At 24.6% G+C, this 26,461-nt stretch overlaps 3 protein-coding genes across 15 annotated transcripts; 2 read left to right on the forward strand and 1 right to left on the reverse strand.

Moving 5' to 3' along the window:
• Positions 1 to 4,458: 4,458 nt before the first annotated feature.
• Positions 4,459 to 23,329, forward strand: LOC126552686 (uncharacterized). Of its 8 annotated transcripts, XR_007606101.1 has the most exons (7): positions 4,459 to 4,663; positions 5,516 to 5,949; positions 7,607 to 7,673; positions 8,127 to 8,248; positions 8,745 to 8,881; positions 8,942 to 9,166; positions 10,411 to 10,664. XR_007606101.1 is itself a non-coding variant. In XM_050207400.1 (6 exons), the coding sequence occupies exons 1-5, from the start codon at positions 5,875 to 5,877 to the stop codon at positions 9,049 to 9,051; spliced, it is 516 nt and encodes a 171-aa protein (XP_050063357.1). In that variant the 5' UTR covers positions 5,656 to 5,874; the 3' UTR covers positions 9,052 to 9,166; positions 23,076 to 23,329. The 8 variants fall into 8 exon arrangements, 4 of the variants coding, with proteins under 4 accessions (XP_050063357.1, XP_050063358.1, XP_050063356.1 ...); XR_007606102.1 differs by lacking the exon at positions 8,745 to 8,881 and having other exon boundaries at positions 4,460 to 4,663; XR_007606103.1 differs by lacking the exon at positions 8,127 to 8,248 and having other exon boundaries at positions 4,460 to 4,663; positions 8,740 to 8,881.
• Positions 11,142 to 26,339, forward strand: LOC114132141 (uncharacterized). Of its 3 annotated transcripts, none has more exons than XM_027997532.2 (5): positions 11,142 to 11,441; positions 11,772 to 11,838; positions 12,516 to 12,649; positions 13,132 to 13,273; positions 13,335 to 14,251. In XM_027997532.2, the coding sequence occupies exons 1-5, from the start codon at positions 11,367 to 11,369 to the stop codon at positions 13,418 to 13,420; spliced, it is 504 nt and encodes a 167-aa protein (XP_027853333.1). In that variant the 5' UTR covers positions 11,142 to 11,366; the 3' UTR covers positions 13,421 to 14,251. The 3 variants fall into 3 exon arrangements, 2 of the variants coding, with proteins under 2 accessions (XP_027853333.1, XP_050063360.1); XM_050207403.1 differs by lacking the exons at positions 13,132 to 13,273; positions 13,335 to 14,251 and adding exons at positions 25,830 to 25,971; positions 26,033 to 26,339 and having other exon boundaries at positions 11,175 to 11,441; XR_007606104.1 differs by lacking the exons at positions 11,142 to 11,441; positions 11,772 to 11,838; positions 12,516 to 12,649; positions 13,132 to 13,273; positions 13,335 to 14,251 and adding exons at positions 23,810 to 24,106; positions 24,465 to 24,531; positions 25,201 to 25,333; positions 25,830 to 25,971; positions 26,033 to 26,339.
• LOC114132149 (uncharacterized) lies at positions 17,895 to 21,314 on the reverse strand. Of its 4 annotated transcripts, none has more exons than XR_007606106.1 (6): positions 21,061 to 21,313; positions 20,549 to 20,781; positions 20,162 to 20,228; positions 18,516 to 18,640; positions 18,315 to 18,456; positions 17,895 to 18,243 (listed from the first exon to the last, which is right to left on the reverse strand). XR_007606106.1 is itself a non-coding variant. In XM_027997536.2 (5 exons), exons 1-5 carry the CDS (start codon positions 21,136 to 21,138, stop codon positions 18,158 to 18,160), a joined length of 498 nt encoding a protein of 165 aa, XP_027853337.1. In that variant the 5' UTR covers positions 21,139 to 21,314; the 3' UTR covers positions 17,895 to 18,157. The 4 variants fall into 4 exon arrangements, 1 of the variants encoding a protein (XP_027853337.1); XR_007606105.1 differs by having other exon boundaries at positions 20,589 to 20,781; positions 21,061 to 21,312; XR_007606107.1 differs by lacking the exon at positions 18,516 to 18,640 and having other exon boundaries at positions 20,589 to 20,781; positions 21,061 to 21,312.
• Positions 26,340 to 26,461: the final 122 nt, after the last annotated feature.

Below are 26,461 nucleotides of genomic sequence, written 5' to 3' on the forward strand. Positions count from 1 at the left end.
TTTTATAAGAAAAACAAAGATAATTCTATTAAGTGCATACAAATGTAATCTATATAAATAAAATAATAAGAGGTTTGCTATTGTTCATTTATCATGAAACAACTATTAGATAGATTTTAATAATAAAAAATTTACTTTTACTTTTAAGATACCTGGTCTTTATTAAAATAAAAAAAAGCATATCACGGTACCTTAATTTAATATAATAAAGTTATTAAGCTTTAAGATGTTTTATATTCCTTGAATCTTTCTTTATATATCAATTTTTTTTTATATATATAATAATTAATATTAATTACCTTGGTAACACGGATGAAAAATAACAGTTATTAGGTAATAATTATTGGAAATTAGTATTTAAGTGAACATAATATTAAAAGTTGATTAATCAGAAATATAGATGAGATTTGTGTCACACACAACTAAACTATCATTGGTTGCCTTATCTATTAACAAACATTGAGTAATGAAAATTATTTGAAATGCTACCAAAAAAATTAGTTGCATTTAATTTCTATAATGGCTATAACAATGATACAGCAATGTTATCATTGGTCCAATTACCAATTAAAACTCATTTAAATTCGTATTATTTATCCACCCACTATTGAATAACCAAATTTTAATCAATTTTTGATGTATTATTTACGAGCAACAAAGTGCACGAGCATGGCTATTTGTAACATATATTACAATGTATTTGTTTTTAAAAATATATAAGAAGTATCTACTTATTCTTCTTAAACATAATGGTTTTTAACATTGATTCTCTATTGAGTACCTCTGAAACTGAATACTTAATTAAAATTATATTCAGTGAAGATAAATATGAAAATTGTGTATACTTCAAATTGTATTATTCAAACTAAAAAATAATTTTACAAAACATTTTTAATTATATTTATTGATAAAATATTTATTTTTAAAAAATTTAAGTTCTGTGAAATTGCCAATTTCACTTTAAGAGGATGCCCCTCATCCACACGTGTTGTCTCTGTCTTACATTCATACATCATAGCAAATTTTCGTTCAGCGATATCAATTTTATGCTGTTAGCATTAATAATGGAGTAAATTTACCGATTGTCCAACTTAAAGGTAATAATATTATCAATGACATCTCATCGGCTTTTATTGATACTTTAATTTTTAAATGAGTTATAGCTATGTGAAATATTTAAACATTAAAATACTCGTAACTTGCTTCAAAATTAAAATATCAATAAATATTTATGAGATTGTCTAGATAATATTCTTACCTTTAAATTTAATAATAGATAAACTAAAAACTTACTCTATTATTAAAGCTAACAGTATAAAATTGACTCTGCTGAATGAAAATTTGCAATGTTGTATGTATGTAAGACGAAAACAGCACATGCATGTGTGGGTCCTCTAAACTCACAAATATCCAAATTGTTTTTAAAAGTTTTATTTTCTATTTTCTAAAATTAATTTTATAATGAATGGGTATTGTTAATCTGTCTTTACTTCTCATGTTAATAAATATATAAATTTCTATTCTTCTTATATTTCATTATACACTGATGATACAAAATTATTTTTTAATATTACATGCATTGCTAATTGCATTGTTCTACAAAAAATTTCTTGTCAGACTTTAGATTAGTGTCGTGTAATTAGGTAATGTACAAATGTGGATAAATTTAAAATAATGTCCTTTTATCGAACTAGAAAATACGAATATATGACATTATTTAGGATAATATATTACTGCCCTGTGTAGATATTTTAAATGATTTAGGCTTTGTTTTAACCTCATCTTTAAATTCTTGACGACACATGAAACTAAATCTACTATCACTTAAAATTAATATTTAATAAAATTGATTAATGGTAAAATAAATAACCCTATAAATTCTAATAAAACTCCGGCACGTGAGTTCATGCTTTAAAAAATGCCTAAATAAGTAAGCATTTATGTATTAAAAGCTGGAAAAATATGTAGATTAAAAAATAAAAATATTATAAGTAAATTTTGGAATAACGTAAAATTTCCATTCATATTATTAAAAGTTATATTTTATTTGTTTAATTAATTTAATTCCAAAAATAAATTAAAAATATCTATCAATAATCTAATAAAATAAACATCAAAACAATTTATTTTTAATAATTTGATGTTACAAAAACTTTCATATATTTTATTCTGTGCAAAAATATAAATTATTGTATTTTGATAAAATTTTGGTAAAAATATTCTGTCACCTAACATTAAATATGACTTAGCAAGATTGATATGCAAATGCATAAACTCATGAGTCCTGCAAATAACTTACTTAAATATTTTAATATTATTTTAATTATAGGAAAAGCCTTAGGTAATATTTTTACTTTGAAGTTTTCAATAGGTAAATTTATTTGATTATTAAAGCTAAAAACAGAAAATGGATTCTGTTGCACACAAATTTGTTATGTTATATCATGTTTGTAAGACAGACAAGTAGACTAAATTTAGCAATGTTATAAGCATATAAGGATGTAGTTGGAAAAAATTATTTAATAAAACATGTCAATTATTTTAAAAACACAATATTTATGTATAATGGTGTTAAGAATATTAAACTCTAAGTTAATAGTTAACAAACAATATACTTAGTTGTAAACGTTTAAAATTAATATTAATAAGTAATAACTAACCCATAAAAAATGATGATAATTTGGTTTTTTTTTTTGATTTCCACCTATATCACACTGATTGTACGACTTAGTTTTTCTTAATTATAACTAAACATTATTTTTAAATGAATCCTGTATACAAATTTAATAGCATGAATGGCATGCACAATGTACCTAAGCTAAATTCTACAAATTAAAAGGCATATTATTGTTTCTTTAGGTACTTACATAAAAAATAATGCATTAATGTCTATTAAAATAACAGGTCAAGTTTATTCAGTTAAATATTAATGTTATTTTAAAAATTATTTTACAAAAAATGATAATACACAGGGTATTTTAATACCCCAGTATACCCGCATTATGTTGCTTTACAATAGTTGTGAATAATTAAGGGAATTTGGTGAAATTATTTTAAGATAATTTGCATGGAAAATACTGCCTGCATTTTTTAAACAATACATTCTAGAATCTTTAAAATTTGTACTTGTAGTACCTATTTTAAAATATTTTTTGAATTTCAAATTCGAAGAGAAAAAAATTAACACATGAGAATGTACCTACTAGAAAAAATCAAATTTGTCAGTTCTGGAATAATTGTTCTAACAAAAAGTAAAATATCTTCAACGAAGAAAAACAAATATTGCGTACCATAATAGGTAGACGAACCTTTTCATCTACAGTTAATTATTGTAAGTAGTTTCTTAAGTGATATTGCCATACTAAACATAATATGCCATGCTATATATAAAAAAAAAAAATGAACTTCAATTTTAAAAACGTAATATCATAATTATATAAATCATAAGTCGTTATCAAATATTATTTAAGAGTCACCCCTGCTAAATATTATGTAATTCAAGAATTCAATTTTTGTAAAATAAATCGATAACAAAAATGATGCAAACATACATACATAATAATTATAAAGTATACTTAACACAATAACATACCATATATAAGTAAGTAGTACTATGTTATCTTATAATAAAGTATCTGGCTTGTAGTCCATATTACAGGGAAGTCAGTGAAGTTCTTAATATTTTTATTGTAAATATCTATAGAAGTACAAACTAAAAAAAAGTTTTCATAACATAATAATATTATGTTAATGATAACAATTCAATTTATTATTACTTTTTTTTAATTTAAAATTTAAAAATATTAGGTATCAAAATCAAAAATAAATTTGGAAACCACTGATAACTTAAACAAAATGTTAAGTGAAAAAGTAGCAATATAATAACACTATCTGATCCCGTACGGCGTTGCCCGTGACAAATTAAATAATGATAAATAGAATATTTAGAAAACTGTTGTTGTTGGAGATACTTTTTTTAATCTAAAATCATATCAATCTTGGCAGTAGGTACATATGTCATTGACTTCCATACAAAGTTATACTTAAATGTATAAACAAAAAGATGTTAATAAAATATATATGAGCCAATATGTGTAAGTTCATCTTTAAACATAATAAGATGACTAATATCATATGGTAATAGATCATTTAATTATATGCTATCAATAAAAGTACTAAACAATTTATAATTAGTGAATACTTAAAATTGCAATTAATAATTCAGTTCAATTAACAATGCAGCAAACGTAGGTACACCTTCTACAAGTTAAAATATACACTGGTAAGCCGCAAGATGGTGAACGTCAAGTAAATATAGGTGAACGTACAGTTCTAGACTTAGTTGCTACGTATAAAAGTTCTGGACAAAATGTGACAACAGGCAACTTTTTTACAAGTATGCATCTGGCTACTATATTGAATTCTTGAAATATTACTTTGTAGGCTCTGTCAGAAAAAAATAAAAGATTTTTGCCTTCAAACATGCAACCGTGTTTGTTAGTTCCAACAAGTTCAATAATTAAAAATTTTTAAATAAAAAAAAATGTAATTTTGTAACCAGTATATGCTATTGAAAGATGTCACGGAATTACAAAACATGCATACTAAAAATTTAAGAGAAAAATAAATTTAAAAACTAAAAAGTTACCCAGGTAACATAAAGGTAACAAATCCAATCACATAAAGGTTAAATATTTGTTCTTATTCAAAAAGTATAAGACGTACTTGAAAATTTCACCAATTCTTTGGATTGGCATTTTCTTTACATAATTTAATTTTCAAAACATTTCGCTTATTTTAAGTCTATTTATATGCATTTGAAATATTCGTTTTTGTTTTAGTTTTTTTTTTTATAAATATCGATAAAATTTTTATTCGAGTCAAAATACTTGAAAGTTTAATACGAAGTTCCTCGTGAGTTAGTCTTATAGTGATTCAAAAATTATAAGAATAGGTATATAAACATAATTTTTTTTTTGTTGTTAGTAAAAACCTACACGTTTTTGCGTGTTCAATAAAAACTTAGCGAAAAAGGGTTTTTAGAACTATAAAGTTATCGTGTTAAGTAAAACAACTTTATTTTAGATCGGCCGAATATAAGTATAGGTGCTAAACACCTAATAAATGGTTAAGTATCAAAATATGAATTAACTACTATAGACACACACACACACACACACACACACACACACACACACACACACACACACACACACACACACACAACACACACACACACACACACACACCACACCACACACACACACACACACCACACACACACACACACACACACACACACACACACACACCACACCACACACCACACACACACACACACCACACCACACACACACACACACAACACACACACACACACACACACACACACACACACACACATACACACACATTCTCATAATACATATATATATGAATTTAAAATTATTAATAGTTATACATTTAAAATATATATAATCTTTATGAACACTTAACATCCCTTTTAATCCTACAGCTTGTTAATTGTTTTATTTGGCGTTTGCTGCTAACATTGACGACCAGTGGACCACTAATACAATAATAATATAGCTGAACAAGACTACAAATTATTAGCTTAAAAATTTTAATACCTACCTTGTAACTATGCTACATGCATGTTTGTTTTGATAATACATAATTATTTTATTTTTGTACTTGCTTACAGATTCCAGAATCAATACGTTTATAATTAAATGTAGACATATATTTTTTTTTGTTTAAAGTATAGGTACTAGGAAATTATTGCAATGTAAAGTATGTTCGATCGTCATTCTCAACGTTCAACAAGATTTTTAACATTCGTTGTACTTCATTGTACAATATCCATTATTAAATATGCAGACAGGCCAGACGAATGAAACACTGACAGTTGTGGGGAAACGCTGTAGAGTGATCGGTCTTATAAATTGTGTAAGTTTAAAAAACTTAATTAAAGTCAAAAATATAATAGTGTTACAATTGAACTTAATATAGGTACACAACACATCAACACGAGTCTTTGATAAGATTGATTATTAAAATTAGGAAATAAATAAATGTAATGGTTTGAAATTTACGTCAAATGTTTATAATGGCATTTTCTAGAAATAATCTAATTTTTAAAATATTTGGTATTCTTGTCGTATGCGTTATACCCCGCACACGTCTTGTCGTCTTCCATGCGTGTTTCTACGCGTCGCATGCGGTCTACCGCATACCTTTCATCTGCCACACATCTATATATAATATATTACATAGTCATTTCCAATTCCAATGATTCGACCGGTGATTATAGGTTTTATCTTAACTATGAAATTTCTATAATAATAATATAATACTATAAACTAACCTAGGTCTAGCGTATGAAATAATCAGTTATAGTTTATAGGTTGTGTTGTAATACGTGATACATTTTTCCAAACTCAACTAAAGGGGTACTCAGGGTCCGGATTTAGGATTTGTAGGCCTCTAAGCTTAATTCTAGTGTAGGCCCTACTAGAGGGTTTTTAGAAGGACATAGTACTATATGTAGACGGAGCTATTTTTTTTTTTTTAGTTGTGTGATGTGCGGTGAGGGTCCTGTTGTGGTGCAAGCCCATAGGCTACAGCCTATTTAGCCTGCGCTTAAATCCGGCCCTGGGGGTAGGTACCTTACATAAAATCATTCAACCATTCCCAAATTTTTGTCAATCCCACCAATGGTGTATACACATAACGTGTAGAAAGTTTATAGGGTGGTTTAAAACTTTAAATAGTTAAATGCATCATAGTACATCATCATCATCGCTGTTATCGTATTAAGTGGAACAATAGTGGTGTATCAAAATCAATAATGACAACACATTTGAATGTTTTTTAAAATAGGTATGTTAAACTATACCTATAATTTTAATCATAAAAATAATAGTCAATTTTAATTTTCAATACATATTGCCATATTATATTGTAATACACTAATTACTAATACATATTATTATAATGCATATAATGCATATTTTTTTATATATTTTTTTTTTCATGTAGATATAGGATTAGATTGTGACGTGTATTATTGGATTATTACTATAATTGTGTATTATTAAATGTATTATAAACTTAAAAGCATGAGCGGTAGCGACAAGTGTGTGGTAGACCGCATACGACAAGAATATACAAGAATACCAAATATTTTGTAACTTTTTGGGTTATTCATTATTTATATTTAAATATTAGTTTTGTTCTATTTACTTTGGAAACAGTTATGTTTCTTAGAGAAAAAGCTTGGAAATTATTTTCGCATAACATTAACATTTAACAAAAATGTTTTATCTCTATTTCAAAATCCTACGAAATTCAAATAATTACCTGTTTAAAATAATTTTAGCAATTTTTTAGGGGTTTTATTATGACGTAAAACTTAGGTATCATAAAATATCTAGTATATAGACTTGAGCTTCAACCAACCACTCTCCTCCTATTGATGTCAAACACATCTTGTGCCTAACTGAATTTTTTTAGATGAATTTTTGTAACATTTTATGATGTTACCAATAACCATTTATTGGTGTAACTGTTATATTTATACCTATGTCATAATTTTTTTTTTCAGATACTTTTAAGTTTCGAGTTATTGGTGTTTGTATTATTTATAATATATATGGAAATCTATATTGATGGTATGTATAAGTAATTATTTTAATAACAAGTTGTTATAAAAAGATAGTGTTATGTTAGTTGTACGAGTATATTATTGTCTCTTGAGTCTTAATTATACCTACTTATAGCAAACTGCAACTTATAAAATATATTTTTTTTATATTTTTATAATTACATATCATCTAGTGACTAGCACTAGCACTAGGCGAGAGACCGATTTTTTCTTTTTTACAATTTTGAACATTTATTTATACATAATTGTTTAATTTAACTTAATGGTATTCTCAGCATTTACAAATATAAAATATCTAAATAAAAATAGGTAGCAATTTAAGAAATAATTAGTTGTAAAATAATTTAATTTACCAATTAATGTCTCATGGTTTCTTTTTCTTAAATGATTATTAATTTTTATTTTAAAATCGTACGTATTAATTTAAAATAGTATGTAACTAAGTAACTTTGTTTCTTAGATTTTTTCAAACCACAAGAAAGGGAAAATCCGGCTTTTGTATACTTAGTCATCGTTCTTTTGTTGATCATGCTCGTCTGCATATTATTATATTCTAACTATAGATTGTTAAGTCTAAATACGGTAAATAATTCAATTATAAATAATAATAATGTCGAAAGTTAAAAAAAAATTATTGAAATTTAAAAAAAAAATTTTTAATTAGTTGAATAGGTAAGTTAAAATGTATGTATATTGTATATTGATAAAAAAAATAATAAGTTTCGCTATATGCATAGATATTATGAATGCAATCTGGAATTCTTAATTCATTTTTAACTCGAAATTTCTAAAGAATTATTTGAAAGCTACATTACTTACTATTAAAAATAATTTTCAAAAAAAATGTATCATCATTTCTTTTAAGTTAAATTTAGATTTTGGATTATATTTATGTAATATTGTACTATATTGGTAAATAATTAGTTTTTATAACATGTAGTATAACATTATATATACGAAAAAACGAATAATAATAAAAAAAAAAAATAATAATAATAATATACGAATTTATTATGAGATTTACATATTCTAAAATTGTTGGACATTAATAATAAGAAATTATTCTTTTTTAGTCTAGTAATGGAAGTGTGATTAAAAAATGGCTGTTATACCATAAAATTATATTTTGTTTTTTTCTTCTAATATTTATCTTGGATGTATTCTATAATTATCAATATCCAACTTTATGTTCTTTCATGGGTATCCCAGTTATAAGTATGTTTTTAAATTTCAAATATCATACAACTAAATTAATTTGAATATTCATTTTTATAGTACTATTGGTTGAAATAATAATTGTTCACAAGTTCTACAAACAAGTTACATCATCTATTGGAGAAAATCAGCTTTCAAGTGTTTTTGTTACACCATACATGACAACATAAGAATTCCTTAATTAATCATAAATATGTCATACTTCTCATTTTCTAATATTAATGACCAATTTTCACATTTAATAAGGATACAGCTGATTGGACTATTGTTTAATATCTTGAATAGGTACTTAATTATGCAGCCATAACGTTTTATTTTGAAAATTAGGCATCACCATCGATGAAAACATGTTTTTATTATTCATAAATCTGTACATTTTCTAGTTTTATTGGTACATGCATTTGTCAATGAATGATTTCTAAAGAAATTCTAACTTCTCGGTATTATAAAAATTCAATAATCAAATGTATAAATCGGCCTTTTAGACAAGCCTAATCAATAGACTATACCTACTAACAACCCACAAATAATAGCATTTCTTAAAAATATTAATAAATTACAAAACTCACTATTACTATTTAAATATGATAAATAATTAAAACAAACTAATTATAATAATTATAAACGTGTGAAGTGGCGCGCTATTGGCATGCATAAACGTTTTCTTTCAAATAGTGTTACAATATAAATATGGTATGTAATAAGAAATTGTTTTTGGTTAACTTATATATATATATTTATAAAACATTATAATGTTAAATTTATTTTATTCAAATACAAAATATAATATAATTATTCAAGTACAGAATATGTTAATGATATTCAATAAAGACAGTGAATCATAGAAGTGGTATCTACATTGCAGCCAAGTCTAGTTTATGCCTCATTTAGAAACTGGCTAAGTGTTAAACAATACAAATAAAAGAGAAGTGTTGCTCTTTAATGTAGGAGTGCAGTGAGGTTATGAATTAAAAAATAGCAAACTTGGCCACAATGTAAATTTTACTACTTTGATAGGCCGACATTTTTAGGAAGGAGCAGTTTACAACTTAGCCTTTTTTCACCGTTTGGTTTTTGTTGGAGATTTTATTTTACATAATATACGATATTAGACTGATAATTTCATATATATCATAATATATATATATATATTATGAATAATAATAATTAATAATTAATATGTATGGATGTATAACATTATTGTATGCATTTCTAATTATAATTAAATAAAAAATTTCAAAATTTCATTGTTATAAAAAAATCTTGATTAACCGTGGTTTTTAATTTTCCCTCTCCGCTATTACCACCCCGACTACTGAATAATCGAGGTTCCACTGTATACAATAAAATAACAGAATTATTGTGAAGACAATACTTTTGTAAAAATAGTATTTATAAATTTGTATATTAAACTAGCGAGTTTAGTGCTGAAGAAATTATGAAATTATCACCAATTATTAATGCTCTTAAAATATTACATTATCATCTAAAATATTTAAAAAACAATTGTATAACATGATCATTATTAGCAGATAAAATTGATATTGGCCTATAGACTATGATGAGAAAGCTCGTTCTCAGGGGTCCAAACTTGGCGCCTAACCAACTACAAACCGGAAAGGGAGGGTGAAATCTAGACGAAATTAAGAGAAGCAACGTAAGAATTTACATTCACAACTTGGACCGAATATGAGATTAAAAATTTAACCACAATACAATATTTGAAAAAATTTGTGTATACATTCAGAAGGATTGATTAATAATAAAATATTTATTATACTAATTTTTTTTCTATTTAATTACCTATAGGCATCAGTTATAGCGGTATAATGTAAGCTAATAAATAATCTGTATATTTTAATAAATTACTTAATTTTTTTGTTTTCCTTCACCAAAATTATCGATAATATTAATAAAATATTATCGTGCCAATTGGCGGTACTAATTAACGATTGTTATTATTGTTAACAATCTGATCATAAATGATAAATCTGACTTAAGCACTATTAACTCAAATACTAAAATATTGACTTATTGATGTCAATGATAACTGATAAGTATATAAAAAAATTATTTTAATTATTAATTTTTCTTTTTATACGAAAATTATTAATATAAGTTCCTAATCTTTATGATAATTTACGCTCGCATAATCATAAAGCTTATTTTAAAATAATTTAGAATTCTAATATTTATGACTAATTGGCCACTAAAATAACAATATAGCTGGCTGGAATACAAATTTTTAGCTTCAAAATATAGTACCTATGTGACGTGCATGTTTGATTTGCTATAGAATTAATTTTTTTTTTTATACTTAGTTGTAGACACCAGAATCAGTACGTTCTTAATAAAATTTTGACTAATATTTATTCAAAGTAATAGAAAATTACTGCAGTGTAAAGTGTACGATAATCGTTCTCAACGTTCAACAATATTTAAACCTTCGTTTTATTGCGTTGTATAATATCCAATATTATTAAACATGCAGTCAGCACCGACGAATGAAACACGGGCAGCTGTTTGGAAACGCTGTAGAGTGATCGGTGTTATAAATATTGTAAGTTGTTAACTTGATTGAAAATAAAAATAGAAAATTTTAATTTCAACTTTCAACTATTGTAAAAATTGAACTACATACACTGTACACAACTTTAACAAAATTGATTTTTATTAAAAATTAAAAAGGAATAAATGTAATGATTTGAAAATTACGCCAAATATCTATACTAGCAATTTTTAAAAAAAATGTAATTTTAAAAATATTTTGTAACTTTTGGCTATTTATCATGTATATTTAAAATATTAGTTTTTCTATTTACTTTGTAAACTAATATATTATATTATTATTTTTACTATTATATTTACATGATATAATATTAATTTTCAGGTAATAGTAATTCTTGCGTTGGTGTTTTGTATAGTGGAGTTAGTGGAACTTATAGCTCATCCCAAAGGTACGTATGAGCAATTAATTTTAATAATGATTTCCAAAAAAATAGATATGATTAGAGTTGGTTATCACACTGTATCCATTGCTCGTTAAAGTTTTAAAAACAAAATATGTGTACACAATAATTGTATTGCACAACATCTTCTCTATTAAAATCTGTATAAACATAACACATAATTATGTAGTGTTTATTTTAGTCACATATTGTAAAATTATTATTTTCGTATGCAACAATACTTTTTGTGTCAATGAAAATTTTTTTTAAAAGATCTTATAATTGAGAAGATATTGTCGTTTTATATTTTGTATATTATGTTGATTTCAATTAACGGCTTATAAATAATATTTTGTATATTTTTTTTTAATTACATATCAAATCTTGTATTAATACGAGACCGATTTTTTTTTCTTTTAAAACAATTTTGAAAATTTATTTGTACATAGGTAATTGTTTAATTTAACTTATTGGTGTTCTTATTATTAATAAATTATATTTTTATGATGAAAATACTTAAGTATAGAATGGAATTTAAAAATTAGCAGTTATAATTAAATGTAAAATAGCTAAATAACAAGTGTATTTCTCGTGTTTTCATTTTCTAAAATAATAATTTATACTATCAAAATAGTAAATCATATTAATTTTAATTTAATTTAAAATTTTATAATTTTGTTTTTTAGAGTTCAGTGATAATGTTCAAAAACATGGACATAAGTTACCTAACATGTATATTACCTATTTTGCGATGGGAATGTGGATCATTATATACTGCCAATTAATATACTATAACTATGGATTATTACGTGGAAGCACAGTAAATAATTGAATTGAATTATGTACAATAATAATGTTGAATTTTTTTTTATATACCTAATTAAAATTTATGTATATAGGTACTTGCATAAAAGGTGTTCTTAAAAAAAAAAAAAATAGTTTTGCTATATGTATAGATATTATGAATGCTATCTGAAATCCTTAATAATAAATTTAAAACTTTTATTTTTAAATTCGACATTTTATGAGAATTTTGTGAGAACGACATAACCATTAATAACAGTTTCAAGAAATTATTACTAGTTATTTAGGTTTTTGATTTTATTTATTATCATTTTACTATATAATACTGGTACATAATCATTTTAAAAACATGTGATATTAAATTTAAGGTATTAATTACCAAATACCAACACCTTATTATAGTTAGTAGTATTGCAATTATATTGGGTATATTTACGTATTATAAAATATGTATTTGTATAATTGTCGGATATAAATAAAAAAAATGTTCTTTTTTAGCCTAATGATGGAATTGTGATTAAGAAATGGCTGCAAATGCATATATGTTTGGTTATTGTGTGTATTGCCATCTCAATCATCCAGGTAATATTGGATACTAAACATATAATGGAAATTGCCTTTAATGTCGGAACGATTATAGGTATGTTTTTAAACTTCAAATATCATAGAATCAAATTAATCTGAATATTAATTTTTTATAGTATTATTGATTGAGATAATAGTTGTCTTCAAGTTTTACAAACAATTGACAACTTCCGGTATAGAAAACCAACCTACAAATGTTTAAATCTTGCTATACTATCGACGACAACATAAGAATTCTTTAATCAATCATAAATATGTCATACTGCTCATTTTCTAATATCAACAACCAATTTTCACATTCAATAAGGATACAGCTGATTGGACTATTGTTTAATATCTTGAGGTACTTAATTATGCAGCCATAACGTTTTATTTTGAAAATTAGGCATCACCATCGATAGAAACATGTTTTTATTATTCATAAATCTGACCATTTTTTTGTTTTATTGATAAATGCATTTGTCGATGAATGATTTCCAAAGAAGTTCTAACTTCGGTTAATCTCGGTATTATAAAAATTCAACAACCAAACGTATAAATCGGCCTTTTAGACAAGCCTAATCTATAGACTATACCAATTAACAACCCACAAATAATAGTGTTTCTTAAAAATATTAATAAATTACAAAACTCATTATTATCATTTGAGTATGATAAATAATTATAATTTATTATAATTATTAATCAATAGTTTTTATGTATGTTTAAAATATTAAAGATAATAATGCTTTTTAAAAACCTTAAACCACACATAATAATTAATAACCTTAAGGTGCCCATAATTAATTTTTACCAGTACTTTTCAATTGCGTCCATTTTCTAAACTACCTGAAATATATAGATACAATATACACAATACATCTTGTGTGCCAGAAAATTTATCAAAAATTAATTAGGTACATTTATTTTTATTTATACATACGTCATAGTATCATTGCCAGGAAAATATTATATTGAAAATATTCACTATATAATTTTTACATATTTGTTTTAACTAAATAAACAAAAAATAAAATAAGTTAAAAAATACAAATGTTTAATAGTAAAATTTTTAAATTGTTATAAACTGTAATCAGTTTCAAGCTATAACTATTAAAAAAAAAAAACTATTTAACTATGCATGTTATAAGTCAATATTAAAAACTATAAAATAATTTGTCGAGAATTACATCTTATCATGATTCAAATACAATCTGCAGAAACATATAAAATAATTAAAATTTTTAGATAATATAAAACTGAGATTCTTGGTGCATTTGACATTTATCTGAATTTTACAACGAACTTCAGTCATACAAGTATTATATGTCACACTATAGTATTCATACAGAATTTTAAAGTCTTAAACCAAATACTTTATATGTTCTATCCAACATTCTATTTGATCCAAATCATTGATTTTAATGGATGAATATATTTCAAAAATTGTCTTTTTATTGTCAACTTTTTATCCTAAATATATTAATTACATACTTATTAAGACTGAAATTATTGTGATATTCAATGTTTCGTAATTGTAAAGTTTGTTTTATTTCTAGTTAATGTTATGATAGTAATTATTGATTAATAATTTTTATTATACTTCTCTTTTCCCTGATAGACAATATAAAAATTGAAAAAAGAATGTCTGTATTTTAATTAATATTAATATGTTTATTTTTTTTATCATTAAGTTTTATTAAGGTAATATCATACAGGTCAAACAGCATACATGTTGTACACCTATGCGGCATAAACAAGTTTGTGTTGATTGATTTAATATTATTTTGATATTTAACAGGTAATGACACAATACATAATACTCACTCACAACAGTTATTAGATTTTACAAATTAGTCCTGCACATTTAAATGAAAAAAATCTACAAACATTCAACATTTTAAAATTTAAAATTAATAATATTAACTAGGGTACATACCTTGTAAGTTGTAGGGTATTAATAATACTTAAATTTCAAAATGAGTCTTATCAACTTTTGATAGTTATATTTTACAGTTATAACTCACTTTAAATTAAAATATCCATAAAAATCTATGGGATAAAACAAAATCAAAACATAAAATGGATTCTTCATTGTCTATGTACAATTGTGCAAGTTAAATAGGTACCTACCAATTTATTTATATTACCTTTATTATTTACTACTTATGTATTAGGTATATATATTAAGTGCCATAAGTACCTATTAGACAATTTACTAAATATTTTATGAAACACAATAAAAATGAGACTAAATATGTAAGAATTATAGACTGGTCAAAAATAATTATTATGATAGTTAGATTATGTTTACAATTCGCTACATTACCAGTAAATGGGTATGATTATTATCATAATAGTATAATACTATTTTTCTGTTTTCAAATTTTAAAACATTTTTATTATGATTAAAATCAGTTATTATACTACCTACATATTCCAGTATAAATAAAATAATACCTAAATTTAGAATTGAGTTAGTTTATACCAGTCAAGACTGAAGTTGACATTATTAGTCTTTAATACTTACTTCAAAATGTGTATATGTGTAAAATAATAAAATAAAATTCCTTGGATGGCAATGTAAGATAACAAATTTTATGATATTAATTCAAAATTTTACCTTGATAGCCATTTAGATGTTTATTTTGCTTTGATCACTGCGATCAAACAAAATGTTTAATGCCTGATACCGTAACTTTGGGAAGTAATTTTATAGAAATTATGCACGGTTAAAATAGTACTAACTCATGATTCATTAGCCATAAACTGATAAAATCTAAAATATATTTTATAATATAAGTAATGCAAGCGCGTAATAATATCACTGAGTATTGATAGTTAGACTATAGCGAAACGAGAAACCATCTAATACTTATAGCCACGGTATATTATAATATACCTACTGTGCTATTAGCCATAAAACTAAATAATATAATAGAGTACAAACGAAATGACAGGGTTAGGTCTGATGACGTGGTTAAGCAGGCGGCAGGCGTTGAAGTCTTCTCTACTCTCTAGTGACACAGAAGTTTTGTCATTCGTTGCGATCACGATTATCTTATTATCTACATCACTACATCGTCGATTTTTATAACCAAAAATATTAGGTAATTGTTTTGCCTCATATACATAGTGACTAGTGAGTCATAACATAAAATAAACCATGTTATATACCTAATATAACAAAATAACTTAATATATTCTGTGATATTATATTTTCTGTATATAGGTATATAATAGATAATTGCAATGTTTCTTGCTAATTTAGATAACCAGTTTCTACCTTTAACCCCTAAGTTAGAATTTATTATTAGGTTATAAAATGTAACACGTTTATTACACTATTATAACGATAAATTCAATGACAAGGTACAATCGTACCTCTTACTCTGTAATAGAAAGATTTCCGTGTTTTTTTTTAGTAGTTTGACGTTGTGCATTATGTCAGCGTAAACGTCATTTAATTAAGTCAGATGGAGATATTTAATACATTTTAAAACCATAGTAATGTAATAACGTAAAAAGAAAAGAAAAGAATTTAATAAAAATATTAAAGTAAATAAAAATGTATTAAGTATACTTTTAATAAATTAGATGGGCAAACGTGGAATTAGATGCTAGGCAAACACAAGGGACTTAAGCTTTGAATGAATACTGGAATCTGATGAAATTTTCCCTACATTTATAAGTGCTAACAAATATAGTCACCTAATAGATATAATTATTAAATTATTTTAATTTTCGTTGTTACCTTTCTCTTTTGTCATCGGAGGGCTCCCGAGGTCGTAATTCGAGAATGACCAAGTAGACCGTAGACCGTAGACCTCAGTAATAAACATTAATAATTAAATTGTAAAAGTTAATATACGTGGAAAATATGATGCGTGTGCACCTTACCTTATTATTCACAGCTGTATTTGATTGTGCAGATGACTCAATAAGATTAAAAAAGGTTTTAGGTATTTGAATCCAAATAAATACAACACTAATATATTATCTGTTTCAGGGTAGAAGTTGAAGAATCTATGTCCGTAAATTTAAAAAGTGGACATAAACTACATAATATGAGATATTGGGACTACCACCTAGTGTATCTGAGAAATGAATCATTCGTTATTAATTCTTTATAATTTTTTTCAACTTTCAAAAATATTATTTATTAATGAATTAAATCAATTATTTACTCTGTTTTGAATTAATAGCCTATAATTAGAATATATTAATATGATTTCTATTCGATCAGAATGATAGTTTGAAAAAAAATGCCTATACCATTTTATAAAAATATTCTTCCGGATGTTTAAAAAATTCAGAAAACAAATGGGTTACAAACGAAGTGTTGACATACCTGACAGACGGGCACTGTTATACTATAATTTATTTGTTTATTTATTTAACTGTGGATGCAGTCGAATTATGAAAAAGGTAAAAGTTAAATAATTTTTTTTTAATCCATTGTCTTTTTAAATAAATAAATAATAACATTAATACAAATAATAATGATATCTCTATTAATGTATTATTATTATTATTCCATTTATTTTGTTAAAAAAAAAAATTCTTTCTAAATTTAATATAATAAAAACTAAGTAATTTGTTCACGTATTTTAAATGGGTAGATGTTGTCTCATTATTTCCTATGATTCGTTGTCACTATTGATTTATAGTAAATGATAGTATTATAAATACTCAAATAATATTCGTAAGTTATTGTAATTTATTAATTAATATATTTTAAAAACATTTTTTGTTACCAATGATTGTTTGTCTAATTATTTGATTTAGACATTTGAAAGCTGAATTTTAATATTAGGTACAGTGACTATCTGGAATTTTAACTTCTTTGCAGATCATTCAATGACTTAAATATTTATCAATATAGTTATAAAACGTATATATTCATAATTGATTTTAAAATGTTCATCGATGTTGTTGTCAAATTTTCAGGTTTAAACTTTTAAGGCTGATATATCATATTACCCTCTCTAGCCGATGTAATTTCTCTGTATAACTTTTTGACAATAATTATTTCTATCAATAGTACTATAAAAAATTATTAATTAAATTAATCTAGAATAATTTAAATTACAATATATTTTAAATAAATACCATACCTATAACCAAGTTGGGAGCAAAACAAAATGAAAATACACCTTCATATTCAAATATTACCACGATGATACAGATTACAAAACAAATAAAAAACACCATTGTGTGCTGTACCAGCCATATATAAACCTTAATTTCATTATTAGCCTAAAAAAGAACATTTTTCAACTTTCAAAAATTTTATTATTCATAATACTATTTTATACTGAGTTTCGAAATAATGCATAGTTAGAATGTAATAACATGATGGCAAGCATAATCATTATGATAATTCCAGCGATGACTGCATATTCCGAAATTGTTTTTAATGTTCCAGGATTGCCGAAATAGTCTTTAAGAAATAATGTTACATATTTTCAATTAAATTTAAAATGATACGTAATATTGTAAGAATATCAATTATAATTTAAAAAAAAGAAACCATCAGACATAAATTGCAAACTTAATTATTTTACAGTTAATTATAAATTTTATTTTTTAAATGCTGAAAATGCTAGTACTCGTATTAGGTATTATATTTATTATTACTACTTATATTAAATCTATTATCTTTATTTTTACCTTAATTGAAATAAATGTTCAAAATAGTTAAAAAGAAAATAGTGATCTTTTATTAATACTACCATAGATTGATGTGTAATTATAAAATTACATGGAACATTTATTCGCGCGAAGCTAAGTAAAAAAAAAAAAAACTAACTAATAATAATAAAAAAAAAAGTAACATCACGACGGTATGTGTATAGTATATCAAAGCAGTTGTCCATTTAAACTGTGTTAAATACAATCAAATTTGTTATACGACATAACTAATTTTCTACAACATCAATTAATTCCTGTAAACTCCAAAACATCAGAAATATTGTGTATAACCTGCTTTTGTAAAAATCATCAAAATCGTACATTTAGAAATTAAGTTATAAATAAAAAAGTGCAAAACTTTTAATGGAAATTTATATTAAATTCAGAATCACGGCACCCGCTTCTAGAGTCGCTGTTGCCATTGATAATAAAAATATATAAAAATAAATAGATAAATAAATAAAAATTAGTAATATTACAACAAAAATCCTTCGTAAGCTACGTGTAAAAATGGCTAAGTAAAAAAAAAATATTAGATTTTTAAGCACAATAAAGATGTGATACCATGATTAATGCTAAGTAGGTATATTGAATTTAAGTAAACTTATTTTGTTTCGAGAATTTATTTACTTATTATTATTTCTTAAAAGAAACAAAATGTGATGAACAAAATAATTAAATGGCGATGGACTACCAAAAGATAAATTATTATTATTTAAAAAATATTATTATTAATATTTATGTACTATTCTAAATAATTGCTCGCCAAGTAAATCAATTATTGAAACAAAATAAGTTTACTTAAATTCAATATACTTAGCATTTATTTATGAATCCAGAATCATGATATCACATCTTTATAGTGCTTAAAAATCTAATATTTTTTTTTACTCAGCAGTTTTTATACTTAGTTTACAAAGAATTTTTGTTGTGATTAAATTATAAGTAGGTATATAATATAGCAAGACAGAAGCTTTTCTTTAAAAAAATAAATAAATAAATATTTTTTAAGAATATAAAATTTGGAATTGCATCAAATAATATAATTTAGTATAATACAATAATATAATTTTCTAATATGCAAATTTTTATAAAAATCACTCATTGTATTTTATGGAATATATGGGTAAACAATATTTATTAAAGAGGATATTGTCCTGTATAATTTTGTAAAACTTTGATTTCAAAATGTTGAGGAGTCGTATGCCAACTCTAGCAATATTTTATTTTTAGGAACAATTTGTTATTAAAATTATTTTTTGACACGTACCATTGAAATTAAATCCCATGTAATAAGCATGAATGGCAAGTCCGACTATTTCAATAGGTAAATAAATCTGAAAAAAAATTATGACACGTAAATATAACAGTGATCATAAAAATCATCAAAAAACTGGCACTGTTGTGTAGTAATTTCGGCTGTATCTCATTATCGATCATATATATTAAACAGACGCGTAATTCAAAAATTAATGAGTGATTTGAAAAAATATATAAACAACCTTATTACTGTTGTGAATGATATTGAACCGTATGCAAGTATTTTGAATTGCGAGAAATTCAAAATTAATATTTTAAAATATAGCTCAAAAAGTACAATAATATTTTTAAAACTACATTTTTTAGTATTTAATGTTTTTGTAAATGTTTGACATACATTTCATTATTTCAAATCATTATTTGTCATTAATCCTTACTGAATTTTAGTAAAATGTTCAAATTTATTATATCCATAACTTGAGTGATAGCAGTGGTGTGGAAACTGGTAGGTAAACGATGATTTCAAAGGCAATTGCTTCTGAGATTTTTTTAAATAATGGGTTGGTTAGTGGTCGGTTGGTCTTCTAATTGTAAATGTAATATGATACTCAATAGCTAATCAATACTGATCTGAAATTTAACTAGGTAGTTGTATAAAGTATTACATTATCATGTATAAAATATATCAATTTATGTAGCATTGTAGCCATCCCCCATTTTTGCGTCTATAGTGGTGGATGGGTCCTTGGTATATTTTTCTTTGTCTCTGAAAATTTTTTTGTTCACATCGCCAATACGGGACAGACAATTACTACAGTTTTAATATGTTTTTGTCAGTTTTTCTAATAGTTGATAAAAACTGAGTTTTTCTATTTTTGATTAACTTTGATTATGTTTTTCTACACTTACCATATTTATAAGACCGATCACTCTACATCCTTTCCACACAGTTATCAGTGATTCGTTTATTTGTCTTGTCTGCTGCATGTTTAATAGTGTATATTTTATTATGTTTATTTACTGTCGAACCTATAGAACAGAAATCTTATCAATTTTAACAGAGGTTAGGTACCCATTAATTCGAGTAAAAATCTAACTAATATTTAACAAAAATGTAATTCTGATGTCTGTATGCAAATTCAAAATAAACATTCCCGTCACATAGTTACTATTGTAATTTTTTCAACACAACAAAATTGTTATTATGAATACTCACTTAACGTCAGTGTTAAAGTATTACTATTTTCCTACTTAAATTCATAAAGATTAGATACTTAATAATTTTATGCTTATATAATTCAATTAATACGCTTTTTTTTGTATTCTTATTATTTTTTTTTAAGTTTTTTTATTTTTTAGTGCCTAGCTATCTATTTTACAGATTTAAATATTTTTGAGTACCCCCATCTAAACTGTTAAAATTTCATTGTTTTGTACGTAGGTATTTCGTTTGTGCCTATTTAATATTTATTTTAAATACTTGATATTATCATTATCACACTTATGCTTTTTTTTTTTTACTTAAATGTTTGTAATGTTATTCTATTTTCCGTAAATTGTATACTGGTTACTCATTGTAAATTATATTTAATCCCACCATTTATTATACTCATTATAAAACATGAATTGGGTTTTCATCCCGTTTAAATTACAATAAATAAATACAGTAAACCTCGATTAACCATGCTCACTTTTCCGAAAATTTAAAAATAAATATGGACTGTAGATATATGTATAATTATAATCGAAAATCTGAGCGCACGGCAGTGCGCCAGGCCAAGTTTCAGCAATGACAGTGTATATTTACACGAACCAAATCTTCCAGTTTTTCTAACACGTGTATCTCTGTTTCCTCTTAAGATAAACTTTTAAAATTTTAAACACAAATTAATCTTAAGTAGCTTAACTCGCTGTAAGAATATAGATCTTAATATTGTGTCATTCCAAAACGGGAGGATGTCAACATTTGGAATATTGTTACTGACTCACTGACTCACTCGCTCAATCACTTATCATCAAAATTAATAGACACTTCCCATATAGGTAGAAACGTGAAATTTGGCACAAAGGTATGTTTTACAGTGTAACTAAAAGGAAAAATCTAAAATTTGAAATTTTTTCAAAAGTAAATCAAAGTAGGTAGTGAAATCTACATTGTGGCCAAGTTTGTTATTTTTTAATTCATAACCTCACTGCACTCAAAAAGAAAAAGGTTTAGATTTCTTCTCAAAAAAGACAGTGAATCATAGAAGTGGTATATGCATTGCGGCCAAGTCTAGTTTCTGTCTCATTCAGAAACTGGCTAAGTGTTAAACAATACAAATAAAAGAGGAGTGTTGCTCTTTAATGTAGGAGTGCAGTGAGGTTATGAATTTAAAAATAGCAAACTTGGCCACAATACAGATTTCACTACTTTGATAGGCCAACATTTTTGGGAAGGAGCAGTTTAGAACTTGGCCTTTTTTCACCGTTTGGTTTTTGTTGGAGATTTTATATTACACAATACACGATATCAGACTGATAATTTCATATATACCATAATATATATAATATATATATATATATCAATAATTAATATGTATGGATGTACAACATTATTGTATGTATTTATAATTATAATTAAACAAAAAATTTCAAAATTTCATTGTTATAAAAAAATCTTGATTAACCGTGGTTTTTCATTTTTCCCTCTCCACCATTACCACAGATACTGGATAATCGAGGTTCCACTGTATACAATAAAATAACAGAATTATTGTGAAGACAATACTTTTGTAAAAATAGTATTTATAAATTTGTATATTAAACTAGCGAGTTTAGTGCTGAAGAAATTATGAAATTATCACCAATTATTAATGCTCTTAAAATATTACATTATCATCTAAAATATTTAAAAAACAATTGTATAACATGATCATTATTAGCAGATAAAATTGATATTGGCCTATAGACTATGATGAGAAAGCTCGTTCTCAGGGGTCCAAACTTGGCGCCTAACCAACTACAAACCGGAAAGGGAGGGTGAAATCTAGACGAAATTAAGAGAAGCAACGTAAGAATTTACATTCACAACTTGGACCGAATATGAGATTAAAAATTTAACCACAATACAATATTTGAAAAAATTTGTGTATACATTCAGAAGGATTGATTAATAATAAAATATTTATTATACTAATTTTTTTCTATTTAATTACCTATAGGCATCAGTTATAGCGGTATAATGTAAGCTAATAAATAATCTGTATAGGTATTTTAATAAATTACTTAATTTTTTTGTTTTCCTTCACCAAAATTATCGATAATATTAATAAAATATTATCGTGCCAATTGGCGGTACTAATTAACGATTGTTATTATTGTTAACAATCTGATCATAAATGATAAATCTGACTTAAGCACTATTAACTCAAATACTAAAATATTGACTTATGATGTCAATGATAACTGATAAGTATATAAAAAAATTATTTTAATTATTAATTTTTCTTTTTATACAAAAATTATTAATATAAGTGCCTAATCTTTATGATAATTTACGCTGGCATAATCATAAAGCTTATTTTAAAATAATTTAGAATTATAATATTTATGACTAGTTGGCCACTAAAATAACAATATAACTGGCTGGAATACAAATTATTAGCTTCAAAATGTAGTATCTATGTGACGTGCGTGTTTGATTTGTTATAGAATCAATCTTTCTTTATACTTGGTTGTAGACACCAGACTCAGTACGTTCTTAATAAAATTTCGACTTATTTTTATTCAAAGTAATAAAAAATTACAGCCGTGTAAAGTGTACGATAATCGTTTTCAACGTTCAACAATATTTAAACCTTCGATTTATTGCGTTGTATAATATACAATATTATTAAACATGCAGTCATCATCGACGAATGAAACACGGGTAGCTGTATGGAAACGCTGTAGAGTGATTGGTGTTATAAATATGGTAAGTTGAACAATTTGATTGAAAATAAAAATAGAATATTTTAATTTTAACTTTCAACTATAGTAAAAACTGACAAACAATACTGTTAAAATTGAACTACATACACTGTATACGTCTTTGATAAAATTGATTTTTATTAAAATTCAGAAAGGAATAAATTTAATGATTTGAAAATTACGCCAAATAGCAATTCTTAAAAAAAATATAATAATAAAAATATTTTGTAACTTTTGGCTATTTATCATTTACATTTAAAATATTAGTTTTTTTATTTACTTATGAAACAGTTTTGTTTTTAGTCAAATTGCTTGAAAATTACACACACATTATATTTACATGACGTAATATTAATTTTCAGGTATTAGTAATTCTTGCGTTGGTGATAACTGTAGTGGGATTAGTGGAACTTGTAACTCATCCCAATGGTACGTATGAGCAATTAATTTTAATAATGATTTCCGAAAAAATTGATATGATTAGAGTTAGTTATCACACTGTATCCATTGCTCGTTAAAGTTTCGAAAACAAAATATGTGTACACAATAATTGTATTGCACAACATCTTTTCTATTAAAATCTGTATAAACATAACACATAATTATGTGGTGTTTATTTTAGTCGCATATTGTAAAATTATTATCTTCGTATGCAACAATACTTTTTGTGTTAATGAAATTTTTTTTTATAAGATTATATAATTGAAAAGATATTGTCGTTTTATATATTGTGTATTTTAATTACAATTAACGGCTTGTAAATAATATTTTGTATATTTGTTTTTAATAACATATCAAATCTTGTATTAATACGAGACCGATTTTTTTTCTTTTAAAACAATTTTGAAAATTTATTTGTACATAGGTAATTGTTTAATTTAACTTATTGGTGTTCTTATTATTAATAAATTATATTTTTGTGATGAAAGTACCTAAGTATAAAATGGAATTAATTAGCAGTTATAATTGACTGTAAAATAGCTAAATTTACAAGTATATGTCTCGTGCTTTCATTTTCTAAAATAATAATTTATACTATCAAAATAGTACATCATATTAATTTTAATTTAATTTAAAATTTATAATTTTGTTTCTTAGAGTTCAATGATAATTTCCAAAAGATGGACATAAGTTACCTAACATGTATATTACCTATGCTTTAATGGGATTGACGATCTTTATATTCTTCGGATTAATATACTTTAACTATGGATTATTACGTGGAAGCACAGTAAATAATTGAATTGAATTATGTACAATAATAATGTTGAAATTTTTTTTATGTACCTACCTAATTAAAATTTATGTGTATAGGTACTTGTTGCATAAAAGGTGTTCTTAAAAAAAATTAAAAAATTAGTTTTGCTATATGTATAGATATTATGAATGCTACCTGAGATCCTTAATAATAAATTTAAAACTTTTATTTTTAAATTCGGCATTTTATGAGAATTTTGTGAGAACGACATAACCATTAATAACAGTTTCAAAAAATTATTACAAGTTATTTAGGTTTTTGATTCTATTTATTATTTTACTATAATACTGGTAAATAATTAATTTTTAAAACATGTGATATTAAATGTAAGGTATTAATTTCCAACAGTCAACACCTTATTATAGTTAGTAGTTAGTATTATTTCGATTATATTAGGTATTTTTACGTATTATAAAATATATATTTATTAATTGTCGGATATTAATAAAAAAAAAATGTTCTTTTTTAGCCTAATGATGGAAATGTGATTAAAAAATGGCTGCTAGTGCATAAAATCTTGCTTGGTTTTTTTTTAATCATCTTAATCGTCCAGATAATAATAGATACTAAACATATAATGGAAATTGGCATTGATGTTGGAACGATTATAAGTATGTTTTTAAACTTTAAATATCATAGAATCAAATTAATCTGAATATTAATTTTTTATAGTACTATTGATTGAGATAGTAGTTGTCCACAAGTTTTACAAAGAATTGACAACTTCCGGTTTAGAAAATCAAGCTGCAACTGTTTAAATCTTGCTATACTATTGATGACAACATAAGAAAAAAATTAAACTAATTATAAATATCTCGTATTGCTCATCAAGTGCTCATTTCTTATACCAACGTCATAATAAAGATACTCTAAATAATATAAGATGTCTAGACTATTGCTTAATAGCTAGAAAATTTAATACAGTTATTATGCACGTCATGTATGCTTGTTTTAAAAATAAAAATAAATATGAAATAAATTAGTTTTTCTACTTGCTAGTACATCCTAATCTTAGAAGGTTTATTTTTTTATAAAAGTTTAAATATAATATTTTTTCTCAAAGCAATAGATAATTAGTGTCAAAAACCATGAGATTTCGAT

The sequence above is a fragment of the Aphis gossypii genome, chromosome X, assembly GCF_020184175.1.
Source record: "Aphis gossypii isolate Hap1 chromosome X, ASM2018417v2, whole genome shotgun sequence".
Taxonomy (NCBI): domain Eukaryota; kingdom Metazoa; phylum Arthropoda; class Insecta; order Hemiptera; family Aphididae; genus Aphis; species Aphis gossypii.

What these genes read in the sequence shown, in the direction of transcription:
- LOC126552686 (XM_050207400.1), top strand. Translation starts at nt 5,875, where the DNA reads ATGCAGACAGGCCAGACGAATGAAACACTGACAGTTGTGGGGAAACGC. An exon ending in TGATCGGTCTTATAAATTGT is followed by an intron (nt 5,950 to 7,606) that starts GTAAGTTTAAAA and finishes TTTTTTTTTCAG; the next exon opens with ATACTTTTAAGTTTCGAGTT. An exon ending in TATGGAAATCTATATTGATG is followed by an intron (nt 7,674 to 8,126) that starts GTATGTATAAGT and finishes TTTGTTTCTTAG; the next exon opens with ATTTTTTCAAACCACAAGAA.
- LOC114132141 (XM_027997532.2), top strand. Translation starts at nt 11,367, where the DNA reads ATGCAGTCAGCACCGACGAATGAAACACGGGCAGCTGTTTGGAAACGC. An exon ending in ACTTATAGCTCATCCCAAAG is followed by an intron (nt 11,839 to 12,515) that starts GTACGTATGAGC and finishes TTTGTTTTTTAG; the next exon opens with AGTTCAGTGATAATGTTCAA. An exon ending in GATTATTACGTGGAAGCACA is followed by an intron (nt 12,650 to 13,131) that starts GTAAATAATTGA and finishes GTTCTTTTTTAG; the next exon opens with CCTAATGATGGAATTGTGAT.
- LOC114132149 (XM_027997536.2), bottom strand. Translation starts at nt 21,138, where the DNA reads ATGCAGCAGACAAGACAAATAAACGAATCACTGATAACTGTGTGGAAA. An exon ending in CATGGGATTTAATTTCAATG is followed by an intron (nt 18,641 to 20,161) that starts GTACGTGTCAAA and finishes TATTTCTTAAAG; the next exon opens with ACTATTTCGGCAATCCTGGA. An exon ending in ATGCATTATTTCGAAACTCA is followed by an intron (nt 18,457 to 18,515) that starts GTATAAAATAGT and finishes GTTCTTTTTTAG; the next exon opens with GCTAATAATGAAATTAAGGT.